The 18,082-nt window shown below is 40.5% G+C and overlaps 2 protein-coding genes across 4 annotated transcripts; one reads left to right on the top strand and one right to left on the bottom strand.

Moving 5' to 3' along the window:
- Positions 1 to 387: 387 nt before the first annotated feature.
- Positions 388 to 5,029, top strand: TRAPPC6B (trafficking protein particle complex 6B). Its single transcript, XM_030451884.1, has 6 exons — positions 388 to 1,201; positions 1,281 to 1,348; positions 2,478 to 2,595; positions 3,037 to 3,120; positions 4,106 to 4,199; positions 4,860 to 5,029. The coding sequence occupies exons 1-6, from the start codon at positions 1,121 to 1,123 to the stop codon at positions 4,889 to 4,891; spliced, it is 477 nt and encodes a 158-aa protein (XP_030307744.1). The 5' UTR covers positions 388 to 1,120; the 3' UTR covers positions 4,892 to 5,029.
- A 2,129-nt stretch (positions 5,030 to 7,158) lies between these two features.
- GEMIN2 (gem nuclear organelle associated protein 2) lies at positions 7,159 to 15,213 on the bottom strand. 3 transcript variants are annotated; one of them, XM_008505218.2, is made up of 10 exons: positions 14,998 to 15,213; positions 14,367 to 14,451; positions 13,016 to 13,105; positions 11,390 to 11,449; positions 11,117 to 11,227; positions 10,389 to 10,433; positions 9,644 to 9,712; positions 8,210 to 8,320; positions 7,940 to 7,998; positions 7,159 to 7,600 (listed from the first exon to the last, which is right to left on the bottom strand). In XM_008505218.2, the coding sequence occupies exons 1-10, from the start codon at positions 15,117 to 15,119 to the stop codon at positions 7,561 to 7,563; spliced, it is 792 nt and encodes a 263-aa protein (XP_008503440.1). In that variant the 5' UTR covers positions 15,120 to 15,213; the 3' UTR covers positions 7,159 to 7,560. The 3 variants fall into 3 exon arrangements, with proteins under 3 accessions (XP_008503440.1, XP_030307743.1, XP_030307742.1); XM_030451883.1 differs by having other exon boundaries at positions 13,016 to 13,116; positions 14,998 to 15,082; XM_030451882.1 differs by lacking the exon at positions 9,644 to 9,712 and having other exon boundaries at positions 14,998 to 15,212.
- Between the last annotated feature and the right edge of the window lie 2,869 nt (positions 15,214 to 18,082).

The raw sequence follows: 18,082 nt of genomic DNA, 5'->3' as shown, positions 1-18,082 counted from the left end.
GCAGCCGCGGGCAGGGCCGGCGCAGCCAATCGCGCCTCGGCGGCTCCTCCCAACCGCCAATAGTCGGGCAGGAGAGGGGAGGGCGGGCGCCACAGGGCTCCCAGTCAGACTGGCGGCCCCACCGACCAACCACCGGCAGCCGGTACCAGCCAGCTCCCGCCAGAGTGACAGCGCTCAGAGCTAACGAGAGCTCACACCTCGGTTTCCCGCAGCCCAATCAGAAAGCCACCGCCAGGACGTTTGTCCCACCCCCTCGGACACATCCTGCTTTCCACTCTCTGTAAGGCCGACACGGCAGCGCGCAGGCCAATCACCGCTTTACTACAGAGGCTGTAGGCCAGGCAAGCCAATAGGCGGGGACCTTACTAAGGGCTGTCGCACTGCCGAGGGGCGCGGGGGTTGTTGGCGGCCCTGCAGCTGCCGTCACTCTTCCCGCCCGTTACCCGCATCCTCCTGGCGTGGGCTCCGCCGGCTGGAGGACTATGAAGCTCCGTTACCGGGCGTTGTTCCTGGCGCCTGCTGCGCGGAGGCTTTAAACCGCGCTCTCCGCCCCCGGCCAGCCTTTGACATTTCGGAGAGGCGGCTGGGGGGAGCCCGGGACGCGGAGCCCACAGTTACTGTGCGGCGCTAGGAAATGGACGGCGAATGAGCGAGTGGCGGTGTGAAGGCAGTAAAGAACCCACGACTCCTCATCGTCCATCCCCCTTCCCTCCCACACCCGAAGTGAGGCGGGCGGCGGCAGCTCCGCAAGGAACAGGCGTGTTTGCCCAAGTTCTGCCTCTCGCTTCTGTAGCCCCGGTTCGCGCTACGGCCTTGGGGCAGCGATAGCGTAAGAGATCCCCGCCTCGGAACACGCCTCGGCCGGCACCAGCGGGACGCCTTCCCTGGGCGGCGGCGGGCGGGAACGCCGACTGCTTTTCTGACGGGGAGAAGCAGTCAGACCGCAGGTGCTCTCGTTCGAGAGCATCCCCGGCTGAGAGGACCCGGCTCGCCTCGGCCTCACCCCGCCGGAAGGGGCGGCGCGGCGGGCCCGGCAGCAGCTGGGTGTTGCCCAGCGCCGAGCGGGGAGGTGAGGGCGAGGCGGCGGCGGCGGCGGTGAGGATCCCGCTGCAGAGCGGAGATGGCGGACGAGGCGCTCTTCCTGCTGCTGCACAACGAGATGGTGGCGGGGCTGTACCGCGCCGCCGAGCAGGGCGAAGGGGTGAGTGGGGCCGGGGCCGCCCTGGGGGCCGCCGGGCGGCGGCTGGCGTAAAGCCGCGGCGGCGCCTTGTGTCTTGCAGGAGAACGGCCGCTGCACCACCAAACTGGAGAGCATGGGCTTCCGCGTCGGACAGGGGCTGATCGAGAGGTGAGTCCCTGCCGCTGCCCCAGCCCGGCCATCTCAGTGCCCCGCGTCACGGCGGGCCTGCCTCCTCCTCGGGGTTATCTCCCTGCGGCTGCCCGGCCTGCTGGGGGCGGGAGAGATCGCCTTTCGCCGGAAAGCTGCTTCCTGCTCTGGGCGGACGGAGGGCTGGTTGTGCTGGGGGTTCATCTCTCTCTTTGCACGTTTTGGCGTCTCTTGGCAACTCGTTCTTGTGGGGAACTGTCTTTGAATACCACAGGACAGATTTGGAGTGTTTTCTGTCATAAAAACTGAGTCGGGGTATATGGTTACCTTTTATAGTCATTGGTAACTGTACTTTTTTTTAGACTTTCTTTATCATGTTTCTTACTTCTGGTACGTTTCATGATTTTTTTCTCTTTGTAATGGCTTTCTTCAGCCTAATTTTACGACTGGTTATTCTTGCGTTTTGCTGAAGCACTCTCGGTCCTCGGAGTTCACGACGGAGCACATTTCCTCCTTGTTTCCCCAGACCCTTTGGGGATGCTCGATGTCTTGCTGCACATAAAACCTCAGGGCCCTTGTTCTGAGGTGTTCTGGAGACTCTTGAGCTTCTTTCTCAGGTCGTGCTTTCTGTCAACAAAATGGTGGTTTAGTGCCAGCTAAATAACTTAAAGGAGAATTTTGAAGTATGCAAGAGAAAGAGGTCCCTTTTTGGGAAACAGGAACAAGTTTTACACGTTTGTTTCTGTATGCTAGTGCTTTTCTGCACATTTGAAGACCTTTCAAGCAGTAGTATACATAGGAGCTTTTTGTTTATGCTCTGTTTAGAATGAAGACAGCTGTTAAGTTGAAGATAAAAGTGATGTGCTTTGTATCTTTTTGTATTTCAACTGCTTTTAATAATGGCATCATTAAACCCATTTATTCTGCTGTCATGTTGCAGGTATTAAGATAACACTGTGTTGCACTTAAGTTAAAATACTTGGTGAATGCAGAGTGATGCTAGAATATTTGTACAATGGTTGGAAAACTAATTTCTGTAGCAGCCTCAAAAACAATGTTGCCTAGTACCATTTTTTAAATTCTATTTGTCTGATTAAATGTCAAGTTGTGTCTGCCTTAATTATTGATATATGTCTCGCTTACCTCTTAGGTTTACAAAAGATACTGCCAGGTTCAAGGATGAATTAGATATTATGAAGTTCATTTGCAAAGATTTCTGGACAACTGTATTCAAAAAACAAATAGATAACCTAAGGACTAATCATCAGGTACTAATTCTGTAGAGTACAATTTAACGTACAAAATCAGTAATAAGTTTGAGTTTCAAGCACATTTTTGGTTTTTTTGCTGTAGAATCCATTACCGTATAAGAAGCCCAAAGTGTTCTTCAATTCTTTTGTTTAAAAATCAGATTTTTAAGGTTCATGTTGGCATGTGGCTTCAGAATACAATTTAAAAATTGTTTATCATGTGTTTGTTGCCATCTTGTTTGAAAATACTAAATGCTTTGAATTTCATATTTGCTGTTGTAAAGCTACAAGCTGATAGAACAGCAGTTGATTAGAACTTAAATAGTAACTTTTTAATATATCTCCTGATAGGTTTTGGTAGAAAATTAGTATGAGAAGTTGATATTGTAGTAGTGATAACTACATGTTACTTCATATTCAGCTAAAAAGCATGTTTGATTTGTAAATTTTTTTTAACAGGGTATTTATGTCCTTCAAGACAACAAATTTCGTCTCTTGACACAAATGTCTGCAGGAAAGCAGTATTTAGAACATGCACCAAAGGTACCCTTCAGTTTCATCCTTGGGATCTACCAGTTTGATTTGAATTGTCTTGTTTTATTAACAATAACTTCAATTTTACTTTAATATAATGGCCAGAAACTCTTCAAATAGGTGGCTGGGATTTAGTCTCCAAAAACTGTGCTCTTTAGAAATTCACCTGATTTTGGAAAGTGGATTTGATTTATTTTTTAAGAAACAGTTCTCGTAGCTGTGAAACTTCCTGTTGTCATGCTTGAGTTACTTGGTGGTAGGAGCTGGTCTGCCACTGCCACACAAATTCTTTCTTTCTCTTTGGAAAGCATGTGCTTTCAGAATATTTTTTAAATTTCCAAAACATAATTGGAAGATGCTATTTGTTACCTAGAATTCTGAGTTTATATGCACATTCAGAAAGAAAATAGTTTTTGAGTGTAGGTGCTGAGTTAGGGTAGTAGGTGAGTAAAATCATTGCCTCTGCAGAAACAGTTTTATGCAGGTAGATAGAAGAAATGAGGAATTCAGCTCCGTTTTATGGTTTCTTAATCTCCTCACTCATCACAGTTGCCATTGGGATTTTCTTTGTGCATGTTTGGTGAAATGTTACTTTTGTTTTACAATATAAATTCTAAATACCTGCAGGCTCTTGTACTCTAAAATGTGGCCTGTGCAAGAATGCTATCTCGGACTGTTTCTCCTTTGTTGACTTTAATACCAGCTGCTAATTTGAGACACATCTTGAGAATAATTCTTTTAAGGATAAGTTCCTCCAGGCTTAATGGAAATTGAAACAAGTGACTTCTGATGAGAAATCTGAATTGTGAGCTCTGCTGTACCAAATAGTGGAGTTTTTACCTATTAGAGACATAATGGAGTCTCTCAAACACAGTAACAAAACATCCATAGTTTTATATTGTCAAAGTGTTGTCTTGTTCTTGAATGCTTAGTTTCAGTCTTTAGCACTAAGCTTCACCCTTGACACTCACTCGAAGTGCAACTTTATATTTAGTATTTAGCATTTACCTGTGGACTCATCAGAGGTGGCCTGTCCAATCTGGGAATAAAGAGTATTGTAACAGCAGAAGTTTCATCAATGCCTGCATGTAAGTAGTTCAGTTACTATTCACTTGGTAACTTTCCTTGCTGGCTTTATCTTTGTGTAAATTTATTGAGGTAGGATTAGTTTGAAACTGCTGGGCCATAGGAGTCAGTATGAACATCTGGATAAGGCTTGCTACTAAATTCTTTAGTGTTCAGAAAATACTGCCAGAAGTTAAACGTGTATGATATTGAGCAGAAAGCTAAACTACAAGAAGTGCTTACATTTGGAAGCATCAAATGCATAAGGATGTGCGCCCAGAAAGCTAGCTGAGCAAGTGAAGATAAAAACTAGATAGGTGCTCTTTCTCTACTGAAGTAAATACAAAAATTAGTAAGTGAAGTGCAATGTAACTATCCAAGCTGCTTAGGGTGTATTTAAAAATTCCCACAGACTTTGCACAAATTTTAAATTTAGCTGACAAAACTGTTGTGATGTGGGATACAGGTCAACTTACATAAAAAGCTGTCCAGCTGGAGTTCAATTTAAATACTTGGTTTAAATAATGGCTAAATTGTTCACAGTGAAACAAGAGTGAAATGTAAGAGTGAAATGTTCTTTACTATTTCTTTTAACATAATTACTACAAGAAAATAATTGCTTGTAAAAGTAATTCTAATTGTGCAATTTTGATCTGACTGTTTTTTGTTTTTTTTTTCCCCAGGTAAATTTCAGGTGATGATACAGAAAATGTAGAGCACGTTCAAATCTGGGTATCTGCCTTTAAAATCCATTGTGTGGGGGTTCACTATGTTGGTTCAGCTTTGTATATAGCTTGTAAATTATAGCATTGCACAATTAAAAATATAAATGTTAATCTAACTAACACTATAATTTTATTTTGATATGAAACTTATACTAGACCAGGTTATTAACATCCACATGGTAAGAGCTGTCAACTTACAAGTTTTCAGCAAAATATTTCAGTTACTAAAACAGACATATGGAAGACCAGAGGCACATTTTGAGAAGAGGATAAAATCCTGATTAAGACTAAATTGGTATAAGAAATGAATGTGTTTTGTGTGACCTAATGTGAATGCCCAACTGCTACCTTACCCTATTCATCTGAACTGTGAGGCAGCAGTTACTCACACGAACGAGCAGGTATCATTAAGGGTGTTCAGTGAAGAGGTGGGGGGAGAAGCAAAGAAGAGAATTTATTTCTACATAGTTACAGTTTCTCCTTCCTTCCTAAAATAACCAGCTGATTTTTTGAGTCAGAATAATTTTACTGCTAAGTCCCACTCTATCCTGGGCAAAGGAAGAAATTCGGTTTTGCTTGTTGTCCTTAAACTTACTATTAACATAATTAATTGTTAGTTTCAACTCATTGTAATCAGGTGATTAGGTGTGAAAGAAGCTATAAAGACATCATCAAGACTCGTGAGGAGATTGAGGTTTGCTAGGTACTACTTGTTGAAAGATTTTGTGTGACAATACAAACCTTGCTGTAGGTAAGCATGGAAACACCATGTTAAAACTTGGAATGAATTCTGCTTTAACACTTTTCTGTTGGCAGGTTCAATCACAGTAGAAACTCCCACCATAAGTGGGAGAATGGATTGTGATTGTGATTCATTGTGTCCTTTGAGACCTGTAAATAACAGGGTAATTATAAAAGCTAATAGAACCTTTAACTGCTACAGCTTTTTGTGCTGGGAGGAGTGTATGCTGTCCAGTTGCACGGTGGGCAAGAGCAGCATAAGCTGCTCTTTCCTCAGCCCTGGGGAAACTCTGAGATTTGGAACGGATCAAACCTTTTCTAGATACCTGTTACAGGCTGTCAAGCTATAGATTATAAATGTAATAATTAGGGGTTTGTTACACTTGAGCATAAGATGTGACCGAATTCTGACCTTTTCAGGTACTGTGAACGCTATTTCAAATAGTTGTAGGAAGCATCTAGACAGAACTTGAACTAGCAGAATGCTGTCCTGCTGCTTACAGAACTAGCAGAGATGGAAGTTGACTACAGTTGTATGGGACTCAGTGGGGATCAGCTGTTTGAAAATGCTGGGTGTTTTTAGAATGGTAGTTTATAGGGGTATGTGGTTGTTAACCTTTATAACTCAGGTTTGTTTTAAATTGTAGGGCTAGAGGATTAGCTAACTAGGATTCTTGCATTTTGTGGGTTCAGTTGCCAACTCATCTTGCTTTCAACATGCTGAAAATGTTACTAAAGACACTAGAAATAGCTTGCACTGTATATGTAATAAATGGATATTTTCATGTCACATTTTTGGCATCTGCCCCACAATAGACATTTAGTACCAGTGTAGCAGAATACCAACATACAAGTAACAAAGACTCTGTTAGTATCTCTACAATTAAAACTTTAGTAGTTACTGAAATTCACTTTGATTTTTAAACTTGACAGTTAAGGCTGCCACCCTCCCAGGTGCTAAAGTGCCAATCACTCAGAGACATATTAAAGGTTTATCAAGAAGAGGTTGTGGTTAGTATTTATTTTTAATAGTGAGGGAAGGGACTTAAATTCAACAAATATAGAAAGCATTGTTAATACTGTGCATCAGTTTACTACTATCAGCAGAATTCATAGTCCCTTTAACATGGGTTTTTAATTGTTGAGGATAATTAGAAACAGAGGGAGTCCTTTATGTACAAAGTTCTCCATTTTAAATGTATAAATAAGTGACCTAATTTATTTGTCAAGATACCATACAGATATAAATTTGTTCATTCTGATTAAAGAATGCTTCTATTAAAAGCATTCAGTATAGCTGTGCAATACTGCTTTCTGCAGCTGTTTACTGAAAAAAGTATTACTACTCAGGAATTAGTAATGTTTTTACTGAAAATTTACTGGCTATAGTTGAACTGCTTAGCAGTGCCTAGGGCTCAGGTTTGAAAGTTTGGAGAAAACCATTCAGGCTTAGTTATGTAGATTTCTATAGTAAGGCAGCTGTTAAATAGTGTGAAGAATGAAAAAAGACACAATATTTAAGAACACTCTTAAAAATGCTTCATTTTTATTTAAAAAAGCCCTCAGTAGGTGAGTGTTAAAGAACAATCATAGGTATTGTAACCTCAGACTTAATCTAATAGCAGTGTCCACAGGATTACTCAGATGACAGGAGTTCCTAACCAAGAATGTAGTCTACAGAGACAGTAGCTCGAGAGATGATGCCAGACACTTCATTGACTGTTTCACAATGATGGTGCTAATAATACTGGAGACACTGTCAGTCTCATGCTAAAGCTCAGCCTAAGTTGTTCACTGCTGTCCCAAATGCATTATCATGAGGGTGTTCTGAAGGAGCTTTAGGTGTCAACAGTACAGTGCTGGTAACTGACATGATAATGCTGTTTGTATGATGGCAACACAAAACCCTTGCAGCAGTCTAGGAAGGCTCATCAGCCAGGTCACGTTGATCGAAGTACCTGGTGGGGACAAGTGGAAAAAGGTGAGAAACCTCTAATGCAAGGTACTCCTTACTTTGCTCCTAGCTATTATATCATAATTGCTACCATAATGAGAGTTCTCCAGTTCAGGGGCCTCAACCAAGAAAAACCTAAGCTGAATAAGCTTAGGTTTTTCTCTTGAAAAAAAAACTTAGTCTTAAGATAAACTTAATCCTTTTAGCTAAATTAGGTTTGCTACACAGGCCCAGAGTACTTCAATTGACTTCCACTTTGAAAGAATTCAGATTAGGACAAGAGCAATCACACATTTATTTTGGACATACTTTATACTGGTTTAGGTATCTTAAGTTGCATTACCTGCTAACTAAGCAGATTATCAAGTTCAGAGCTGATATTTGTTCTTCATTCTTGTTCTCCTGAAAGAGAGAGAAATATTGGAACATTTCTTCTGTTACCCAGTTATCCGTGTCAAACAGAAAAGCAGCTACATGCATGTAGCTTTCCCTTCATTCTCAAGCAAACTTAGGACATGAAAAATTACTTCCTGAGACTTCGAGAGCTGAAAAATCATCATCCTAATTTGCTAAATTTGGCAAGTCCTTTGCACAAGGTTATATTAAATATTACCTCTAGTACTCTGACTTCTGAGCATCGTCTTGCCAGCTGTCGAATAAGGGAGTGAGCTTCGGGTAGCAAAGGTTTTTCAAGGCATGCCAGCAGTGCATAAAACCACCTACCCTGTGTACATTCAAATAACAAAGTTTTAATTATGAGCACTTCCTTGAGGTTTCATGCAGTTCTTGTTATGTGGAGCAGGCCTGGAGTGCAGGTCTCAAAACCAAATTGCATGTAAATGCTACTGCCAGAATTTAAAAGGTAGAAAGCCAAATTAGAAACTGTGCAGAATTTTGTGCCTCTAAATAAACAGTTTGTGAGCAGTACTCCTGGATTTTATTTTTGTTTTTTTAATTCTGTCCAAGATATAAATCAATACAGCTTACACTTTAAGTGTGAAGGAGGGATTATTTCTAGTAATATCTAAATTTTACTACTTAGCTATTAATTTTTAACTTTAAAAGCTGTGGAAAAACAAACATTCTTGGAGAATTAATGTATCAAGTCAGATCTCTGGTAGATCAGCTTTAAGATTTATATCATTGTGAAAAGACCTCCTCTGCATTTTACTTCACTGAATTGTACTGCATTCTTACAAACATAACTTCAGCTACCAGTTTAACTTCTTCCCTTAATGCCAGGCTTTCATTATGGGAATAAATTGAAAGTCAATGTTCACATTCTTTGCATATTGGTTAAAAAGAAAACAGTCCTATAAAAAAGAACAGCACATGAAAGGCCTTTAAGTGGCTCAAAAATAGTGAAATTGTCTTTAGTATTATACAAGTTTTTCATTACTTTCATTTCAAAACAAGAGTTTTTCATTAGTCTCTTGGTTTGTGATACCAAATGAGATGAGATGCATCCACCAAGGTCTTTTGTAGATACAACTGTACATAAGAGCAGAAGCCAAACTCTGGGTTAATCTACGCTGTCAATCAGAGTTTCTTACTAGGTTTGATGTGTCACCATGCTAATGCAGCTTAACTTTCTGGTCTTTGCTGCATGTGGAAAGATTAAACGTGTCTTTACCAGCATGCTGTCATATAGCTCCAAATTAAAACAGAGATGTCTGGAAATACAGTGTGCAGTACCCTGACAGCTTTAACTGGTCAAACCCAAAGCTGCTTCAGTCTAACCCTCTTTTCTCTGCAGTACTGATACTCATGCAGCCTTGCAATTTAAGTTACTTTGGAAAGCAGTAAAAGGGGAGGGGATTTTTGCAGTACTTGATAAATCTATATCTTATGTTTTGTAATTAGTGATCCAAAAAGTTTAGTGACTGCTCATTCCAGTATCAAATCAAGAAAGTTTTAAAAGTAACTGAGTATAACACATGCATCTAAAGAACTCTTTAGAAAACAAAGTAGTTTCATAGAAAACTGAGCAGTCTACTCCTTGTTTAATGAGTTCATGTGCAAGCAGTTAGAATAAATAAAAAATTACCAGTTCTGGAGTAAATTTTTTCTCTCCAAACCAGCTTATGAGGTATTCTAAGACACTGGTTACTGTTGCCTTCAAAAGAAGAACAGAAAGAGACAATACAATACCTGCAGCGTTTGGTTTTGCTGTCTTCATATCTGAAATATTATAACTAAAAGCAAAGTGATTTAAAAAAAATATACATACATTATGTATTTCTATTCCACTGTGATACTAAATGGTATTTACTCTGTGTTGGAGTAACATTTAACGGTAAAGTAACTATTAAAGCACCAGTTTCTGGAAGGTACTTTATAGAAATAAAATAACTGTCTCAACAAAAAGCTTTGTGTAAATAACTGCAGAGTAAGAAAGAGGCATCACACTGACTGGTTGTTTCTGTATAAAGGTGGACTAGTGGGAAACAGTAGTACAGAAAAGTGTGATTCTTTTATCTTTGCACTGTATGTAAGAGTTCATAATTAAGTTGAAGGACAGTGCCTAAAACACAGAGTGAGAAATCCTAAAACACTCTCAAGCACCTGATGGAGCATTTAGCAAGAATTCAAACACTGAATATTCCTAGTAAAGTTGTTTGTGACTGAAGGCAAGATAATTATGTGTTCTTGTAAGTGTACCATAAATTGCAGTCGTAATAATTCAGGGCCTACTCTAGCACAGAAAAATAGCTAAGTCTTCTGCAACAGATAGACTATGAGAAACAATGGTTTGTGCAATGTCACTGTATGATTCTAAGAGACAGGCTTACCTGATTCATTCTGCTTACAATACTTAGCAAGGGGGGAAAGCCCACCTGAAAAAATAGCAAGTTGGAAAATGAAGACATTATCATAAACATTTTTGTTCTAATTTAGAATGTACTGATATATTACATGATGTTCAGACATTCGTAGTGATTTCAATGTCTGTTCTGAGCTTTGAAATCTATTAAAAATTAATCTTCAAGTAACTTCAAGATCTGGTGCAGTCAAATTTATTATCAACATTGGTTTTACTGTCATTTGTTAAATGTTTCTTTTTCTTTTCAGAATGATGCAGTGAAGGGCATGTTTATAGGACAGCATGTGGCACTCAGTGCCATAGTCTAGCAACCGCAACGGTGGCTCAAGGGTTGGACTCGATGATCTCTGAGGTCCCTTCCAACGCAGCCAATTCTATGATTCTACGTACATAAAGAGGAACCACATATCAACACTGAAAAAACTAGAGCAGACTGTACAGAAAGCTTTCTGTTATTAAGCAGCAAAGTAGTGTGCTTTAGCTGATCACAGATGAAGGAACTCTTCAGCTTTTGACTGTAGGGATAGACTTGTTCTCTGCTTCACTCAGTTTCCATTTAAGAGAGAATTAAAATGGGATTTTCTGGGCTCACCAAAGAGCCTTTCTTATTTAGCATAGAGTGGTAATAAACAATAGGGTTTTTTCTGGCAGTTATTCTTGGAAATAGCAGCTGAAACTTAGAAGTCCTATACTCACCTTTATGTAATCAATTCCTAGATTTTCATTATCAGACAGTGCATCTGTTCCTGAGTATACTCTCTCACCAAGGCAAAACTTCTTCCAGCCTTCTTCATCTTCTGATTTTGGCTGAAGTAAAAATAAATGAAAACTGTGAAATATTGCGATCTTGAAGACACTGAGGGAAAGAGTTGATAATATTCACAAGTTGTTGCATTAATTGGTAAAGTGAGATTAACCATGGATTTAATGACTGGAAAAATACCACAGGGCTATTAGGAATTTACTCACCATAGTAACGTTGCTATCCAAATGTTGTGACTGCCAGTGATTTCTGTGCTTGTTCAGGCTCTGATTAAAACAAAGCCAGATCACATTTTAACTTTGCAGTTAATTCACTCTAGCTGTAATTGTTCTTCATTATTTTTAAAATTTCTAAGTAGTGTATTTTATGATGCTCTATAAAATACTAATTTATAACTGGATAAATATTTCCCATGCCTCTTGTTGCCTATGCTGGGAATTTGGAAGTAATAGTAAAAGGAATTTTACAGTACAGTACATAAAGTTGAGGTAGTAAGATTTAATAGACTTAGAGACTTAACAAACTTAACACATAAAGCCAAAATCCTGTTTCCAGCAGTAGTCTGTATCTGTATCAGGTGTCTATAGAACTACTAGAAAGAAGGCAACCCTGATTTTCTAGTATATTTATTCTACCTTGCAAGGATTCAATAAGATAATTTGGCCTGACAGGTTCCTGTATAGAGGTGTAAACATCTTACAACAGAAGAAATTCTCCCCCACACACAATCCAGTTGTTATAGTAGAAATAAAAATGACTGCTACAAACACTCTAACAGTAGCTGATGCACAGTGTGAACAAGTTACTTCTGAATTTTCTTCTTAAATAGTTTTGAGTATATGCTTACACTTCACCATGTTCAATCTGGCACAGATGAGAGAACAGTTGATTTTTTGTATAAAAATTATAAAGTGAATATGCCTTTAGATGTCAGTTTCCTTAGTTCTGCTAAAACCTTAATATGTAGTGTGCAATGTGATGCTTTGTAGAAACAGGTATTAGCTCAGCTAATGTTCACAGTGCAGATAAAACAGTACAGATCTCTGCCTTCACTGATTTACCTACCTTGAAAAAAATGGTAAATGAGCTCATGCAAAGTTCAGTGCTACAGCAGCTTCAGTGCAGTTGGTTATAGTTTAGTTACTTGAGATATTTCTACAGCTCAGTATCAACACATTTGCATTCCAGAGTGTAATCATGAATCTCTACCCACAGCTTTACTAGGTTTGTTGCATTTTACTCTGTTTGAAATGTGGACAGAGACAACTGTTCAGTTCTCCATTTTTTCTCTGTTGTTCAAGAGCAGAGTGCTAATGTAGTAGGAAGGATTTAAGTCTGTGCTGATACTACAATGTTATAACTAAATTTTACCAAATCAGTATTTCTCATAATGGGTGCCACCAGTCAACAATATCTTCAATGGACAGCGTGTTCTATGCACATGAAACTCCTAGAGGGTTAGAATACCCTTGTTTTTCAATTATATTAAGAATGCTGAGTTCTGTAAAACATTCCTGCTAGCACTAGGTTTTGATGTAACTGCTTAACATTATAGGGATTTTTTTCCTCCCTCAGTTACTCTCTATCATCTAATTTAAATATTGACACAAATTTTTGCTAAAGATTTTTTTAAAAAACCTTTACTCAGCTTTATCAGAGGTTTAAAAGCCACACAGAATATACCAAATTATTTTTCAAGAACTCAACGTATTTGCCTACAATCCTACCATAAAGTAATGACATTTTTATACTGGATGTAAAACTGTCCTCTGTGAAGCACAGATGTTTTCTCTCCAGACATTGCAAGTCCCCTTACACACACCATCTTGTACCTGACGAACGGCTGAGAAATTGGCCACTTGCTGCTGCTGCCACTTGAGTGTAGGAGAGTATCCTTCAGGAGCAGGCTGACATCCAGAAATCTGTGAAAACACTGGCAGTAGTTAGAATGTAAGGAACACTGTGTAAGAAGAATCTTTAAGAACAAAAGGATAAGTACATGTTTACTATGTACTTATTTAAGTACTATGTACTTAAATGAATATAATTTAAATATTCATTTAAGACATGTAATTTCATGACCACATGGAAGACTGACTTAACAGTTTGCACAAAATTTGTTTCACTCTTCTTGTCTGCAAGTAAGAAGTGTTCAAAATACATTCTCAAAGAATCATTTAGTCTTCTTTTTAGTAAGTGTTCTGCCTTAGTTTTCCTGTGAAAAGCAGGGTACTGTTTCCTTATCTTGGATGGATGCTATGAATCTTAGGTGTTCTACTTGCCAAGATAGTAAATTATGGAAGACCACAAAAGTATCTTTTAGGAAATTAAGTCGGAGAGTTAAGTAGATACAACTTCTAAAGACAGGCATGAAAGACGGTGGGGTTTTTTGGTGTTTTTTTGTTGTTTTGTTTTGGTTTTTTTGTTTTGTTTTTTTTAATAAGATCTTTTGGCAAATGTTTAAGAATGCCACTACAAAGAAAGGAGACAAATGAAAACAGAACTGTCACAGAAGTTACATGATCATATGTCAGCAGTAGAAACTTTTCTTGGGTACTGAAATTTCACATTACACAGTTTCCACTAAAGAACGGCAAACTTGGTCTCTTGAACTATTTGAAGGGAGGTTAAAAACCAAGTTGATGTTAGTGTCTGAACATGAAGGAAAAATATTTTGGGGGAGTAAGGAAAAATTCCAATAAAATATTCCACCACTTCCCATCAAAGGAAAAAAGTGGCATAAGAACTTCATCCCACTTCAGTGAAGCTTAGCTGCACTTAGCACGCTTACCACCCTTACCATAGATATGTATTTAAATGTAAATACAGGTATGGAGATACCTATCCTCTAAAGCTTATACAGGTTTTATGATTAAATATTTGTAAAATTTAACACAATAGTTGACTTCCTCAGGCAGTGAAATACTCTGCTGTGTATCAAATAGGATGGATAGTATCAATTTAAGTCAGTTATAAAGACTGCTGTTAGGCAGCAGTTGAACAGGTGTTTCTTCAAATCCAGACATTTAATGGAATTCTGTAGATACTTTTAAAACCCCGCAGTGCTATTTAGTTATGCCAACCACTCCCCAAAAGTTGTACAAGCATTTTAATATGAACACCTTTTCCCTTAATTTTTTTTTCTTTCTTGAAAAAAAAATGTGTAAAAGCTTTGAGACTTACTGAAATGTTTACTGTCTGCTTCTTTCTTAATTTTTTGGGGTCTATTTGCGCCACAACCACATCTGGGCATCGAGCTGCTTCAATCCTAGAAAATAAAACCAAGTGGCTACATTTTTCCTTTTCCGTGGCAGATGGATATGTGCCAGGTATCTCTGAACTCCAGGTATGTCAAACTGGCTGTGTAACGGCAATTCTCACAGCAGGTTTGACTTGAGGGTGACAGGTGAAGTGCTCCCGGTTTCCACACAACAGCTCTGGCCTCCTCAAAGCCCGCTTGCCTCCCAACTTCGCTAAGGAGCGGCAGCGCTTCTCGCAGCGAGACCTCGGGAGGAAAGGGAGGGAGAGCCGAGCCCCGCACCTACAGCCTGACAGGGGGACGGCAGCACCGGCCCTCAAGAGTCGCTGGGATCTGCCGAGGTACCCACGGAGTGCAGCCGGCGTTGCACAGCTCTGCGACAGCAGCAGCAGACACACAGCGGCTGCGGTTACACCCGATGCCGCTCGGGATCTCGCCGCACCGGCAGCACCGGCGGCCGCGTCGCTCCGGCGGGGAGGTGAGGGCAGCGGAGCGGGCCCGTTCGGCCGCCCCAGCCCGCGGGAGCTCGGCCCTTCCACCCGCCCTGCCACTCACTGGACGCGCTTCAGATACTCCTGGGGCGTCCTCGGGGGCACCGTGGGATCGAAGTCCTCGGCCAAGTCACAGTCATCCACGGGCAGCAGCCTCGGCATCAGCTCCTCCATGCCCATTTCCATGGTCGCACCTCCACCGCTGCCACCACGCTCGCTCCGCTCCTCCCCCCGCCGGCCCAGGCCGCCCCTCCCTCCCCCGGCCCGGAGCTTCTGGGGGCGGTGCGAGGCCCCTGCTGCTCTCGCGAGAGCTGCGGGGCAGAGCGGGAACGTGTGCGCCTCACGGCAGAGCTGGGGCAGCTCCGCCTCCGCCACGCCCACGGCCGCATCGCCCGCGGTGGTGGCGGCGGTCGTGGCTCTCAGGTGGTGGCTTTATGAGCACCCGGGGGCCCCCCGCCTGTGGTCGGTGCTTGTGCGCAGGTGCGCTGGGCTTGTGCTCTGAGGTGGAAGCGATGCCGGAGTGGTGCGGTATGTTTGGGGCTGTGGCACCGGGAATCGGCAAGCCCTGAGCGTCGGCCTGTCCTGTTTTGGCTGTCCCGAAAACCCAGAGAGGGGAATAAAAAAAATTTGGCCTAGGGCAGAAAGTGGTTGTGCCAATTTACTGCCCATCAGACTAGGCCTTTCTGTGTTGAATCGGTGTAAACCTTTAATAAAACATTTTAGTCAGGCCCTATGATGTTCTACTATACTGTACTTTTTATAAGTGGTTCTTTTAAAACTGCCATTAGTATTTTTTATTCTACCTGTGGATATCCAGTACTAGTAATACTTGAACCGTCCTTGGAATACGTAAAGGTTAATTACCATATAAGCAGTTTTCACTCTGGGAGGGCCAGGGGCAGAGTTCTTATTTTGTTGTATGGCTTTATTGAAATACTATTACATGGGACTGTCCATATGCCAAATCAAAAGCAAGGCAGAAGGGTTGCTTCTCAGTTAAGATAAAAAGGAGAAGGATAATGCTATAAGGATTTACATTGTGTATTATGAAATTCCTATTACGCAAAATGTCAATCTGTTGTTTTTCCTGTTCTGTTGTATGCAAACTCAGTTTAGTGCTACCCACTGTCCGTCAGATTAGAGTAGCTCTAAATACTTGCCACATAAGTTGAGAAAAAGCAATTTTTTTTCCACCTGCAGGGCTGTGTTTAAGTAGTTCTGAATAAACTTTTATCTTAACTCCTCCTCTCCAGTGGCGTTTGTTTGTTTTAAGGTGTTTCCAACACCACCTACCTGTAACAGGCAGTTTTAATTCTGAAACCTGGATCTGATATCCTAGTTGAACATGCAACAGTTGCAGTCACCATTAGGAATAAAACAGGATTTGCTAAAACTGCAGAGAATTATCTGGAAAGGCTGACCAGTGGTCAAGACAAAAACTGGTGAGTCCAGCTGTAAGATATTCTCTTCTGTTACTTTGGTAATATTCAGTACCAGTTTTTTCTATTTGTTGTGAAGTCGGGAACTAGGAACGGAAAAAGAATTCACAAATATATAGATGCTTTAAATATACTTTCTATTCTTAGATTACTTTTTCTGGAACTTTCTGCTCATGCTTTTTAAATGAAGTAACATATTTTTAATTATTACAGGTAGTCTTCCACAGATAATAAAATTGTTCCTTACAAGTTTTATGAACAATGTTGATGCAGTGGCTGGCAAATATGACTCAGTGGAGGACGAAGAAAAATAAGCTGGAAATTAATATTCTTTTTCCTCAACTGTCTAGGCATTGGGGAAGAGTACTTTTCCAAAGAAAGGGTGAGTTGCCATCAGTGGGTATGCATTGTTGACTGAAAAAAAAAACCCAAACATATAAACTAAAAAATTTGCTTTGTGAAAAAATGCTTTAACATTTTTTAACATTAATATATAATGAATATACATGGTGTTAGGATGCTATTTTCTGTTTTGTTTTTTTTTTTTTTTTGGTTGTCCTTGGTTTTATACTGTGTTTTGCACCATCGTAACAGCTACAAGACATATCTTGGAGTTTAGAGCATTGGATTGAGTAGTTATGTAATGAAATTTAATTGTGCGAATGACCAATGAAAATTACTACATACCTTTTAGAACAGCATACTTTCTTGTTCTCCCTTTTTGCCTTTGAGGTGTTTTTAGCTGTCAGTTGCCTCTTTTTTTTTTCTTGTTTTCTACGGAGTTCACTCTACAGTTCTGACTTTGAGATTTTTCAGCGTGATTTTCTGAAAATGTTTCACAGCCTATTTGAGTACTTCTGAAATTAACACTTAATTGCTTTCTGTGCACCTGTTTGAAGTTGGCCCTGTTACGAGTTTGTGGGTTTTTTATTCCCTCCCACCCCCCAAGCTGGGGAGGTTACATGTCCTTGGCAAGGAAGCTCCTGCTTAATACTCCCATAACTGATAGTGAGATTTGTGGACGTGGACATTTAAAATTCCTCCCTTTAAGTACTGCTGTTGTTTATTTCCTAATGTTTTTAGATTGAAGAGGACTGGCAAACAATGCTGATGATAGTAATGGCATAGAATTTCTATCATAATTACATTTGACATGTAAGAAAGGAGGATAAGTATATTTTAGTAATTTATATTTGGTTGGTGGTCATCGCATGTTATCAGAGTTGTGGTGAAGGAGTTGCAGAATGTTTTTCAGTCCTCCCCTGTCTGTATTGGTTATTCTGAGGTATCAGGAAAGACAGAAGTTACTGTTTGAACTTTTTGTGGCAGGCTTGTTTAAAAGGGTTGTGTATTGCCCTTGAACTGAAGTGTCACTGTAACTTTGGTTGGGGGGGGGGGGGGATGATAACCACACTAACAAAAAGCCTGAACAAAACCTGTAGTTACAGCTATGCATAAGTTATTGTGTGGATAGTAAATCAGTATGTGTTATCTTTCTAAATATAAGATGATGTATTGTCTCAGGCTAAAACCGACCAGAATATAATTTCAGTGTGTATTTTTTCCCAGGCAGCCCAAAGAATTATGTAATCAATTTTCCAGATTAAAAAGTTGACATAAATACACATGGTAGAAGACGGGCAACGAGCAGGGTGAATTCAAGGGCTGAAACCCTGGTTCCCAGGGTTCCCCTGAAGCAGTCCCGGTAGC

Source organism: Calypte anna, chromosome 5A, assembly GCF_003957555.1.
Source record: "Calypte anna isolate BGI_N300 chromosome 5A, bCalAnn1_v1.p, whole genome shotgun sequence".
NCBI lineage: Eukaryota > Metazoa > Chordata > Aves > Apodiformes > Trochilidae > Calypte > Calypte anna.
The sequence above is the reverse complement of the archived record's forward strand: the minus strand, read 5'-3'. Positions and strand labels throughout refer to the sequence as shown.

What these genes read in the sequence shown, in the direction of transcription:
- TRAPPC6B (XM_030451884.1), top strand. Translation starts at nt 1,121, where the DNA reads ATGGCGGACGAGGCGCTCTTCCTGCTGCTGCACAACGAGATGGTGGCG. An exon ending in GGACAGGGGCTGATCGAGAG is followed by an intron (nt 1,349 to 2,477) that starts GTGAGTCCCTGC and finishes CTTACCTCTTAG; the next exon opens with GTTTACAAAAGATACTGCCA. An exon ending in ACCTAAGGACTAATCATCAG is followed by an intron (nt 2,596 to 3,036) that starts GTACTAATTCTG and finishes TTTTTTTAACAG; the next exon opens with GGTATTTATGTCCTTCAAGA.
- GEMIN2 (XM_008505218.2), bottom strand. Translation starts at nt 15,119, where the DNA reads ATGGAAATGGGCATGGAGGAGCTGATGCCGAGGCTGCTGCCCGTGGAT. An exon ending in TAGGAATTGATTACATAAAG is followed by an intron (nt 10,434 to 11,116) that starts GTGAGTATAGGA and finishes CTATTTTTTCAG; the next exon opens with GTGGGCTTTCCCCCCTTGCT. An exon ending in ATAATCTGCTTAGTTAGCAG is followed by an intron (nt 7,601 to 7,939) that starts GTAATGCAACTT and finishes TGTCCCCACCAG; the next exon opens with GTACTTCGATCAACGTGACC.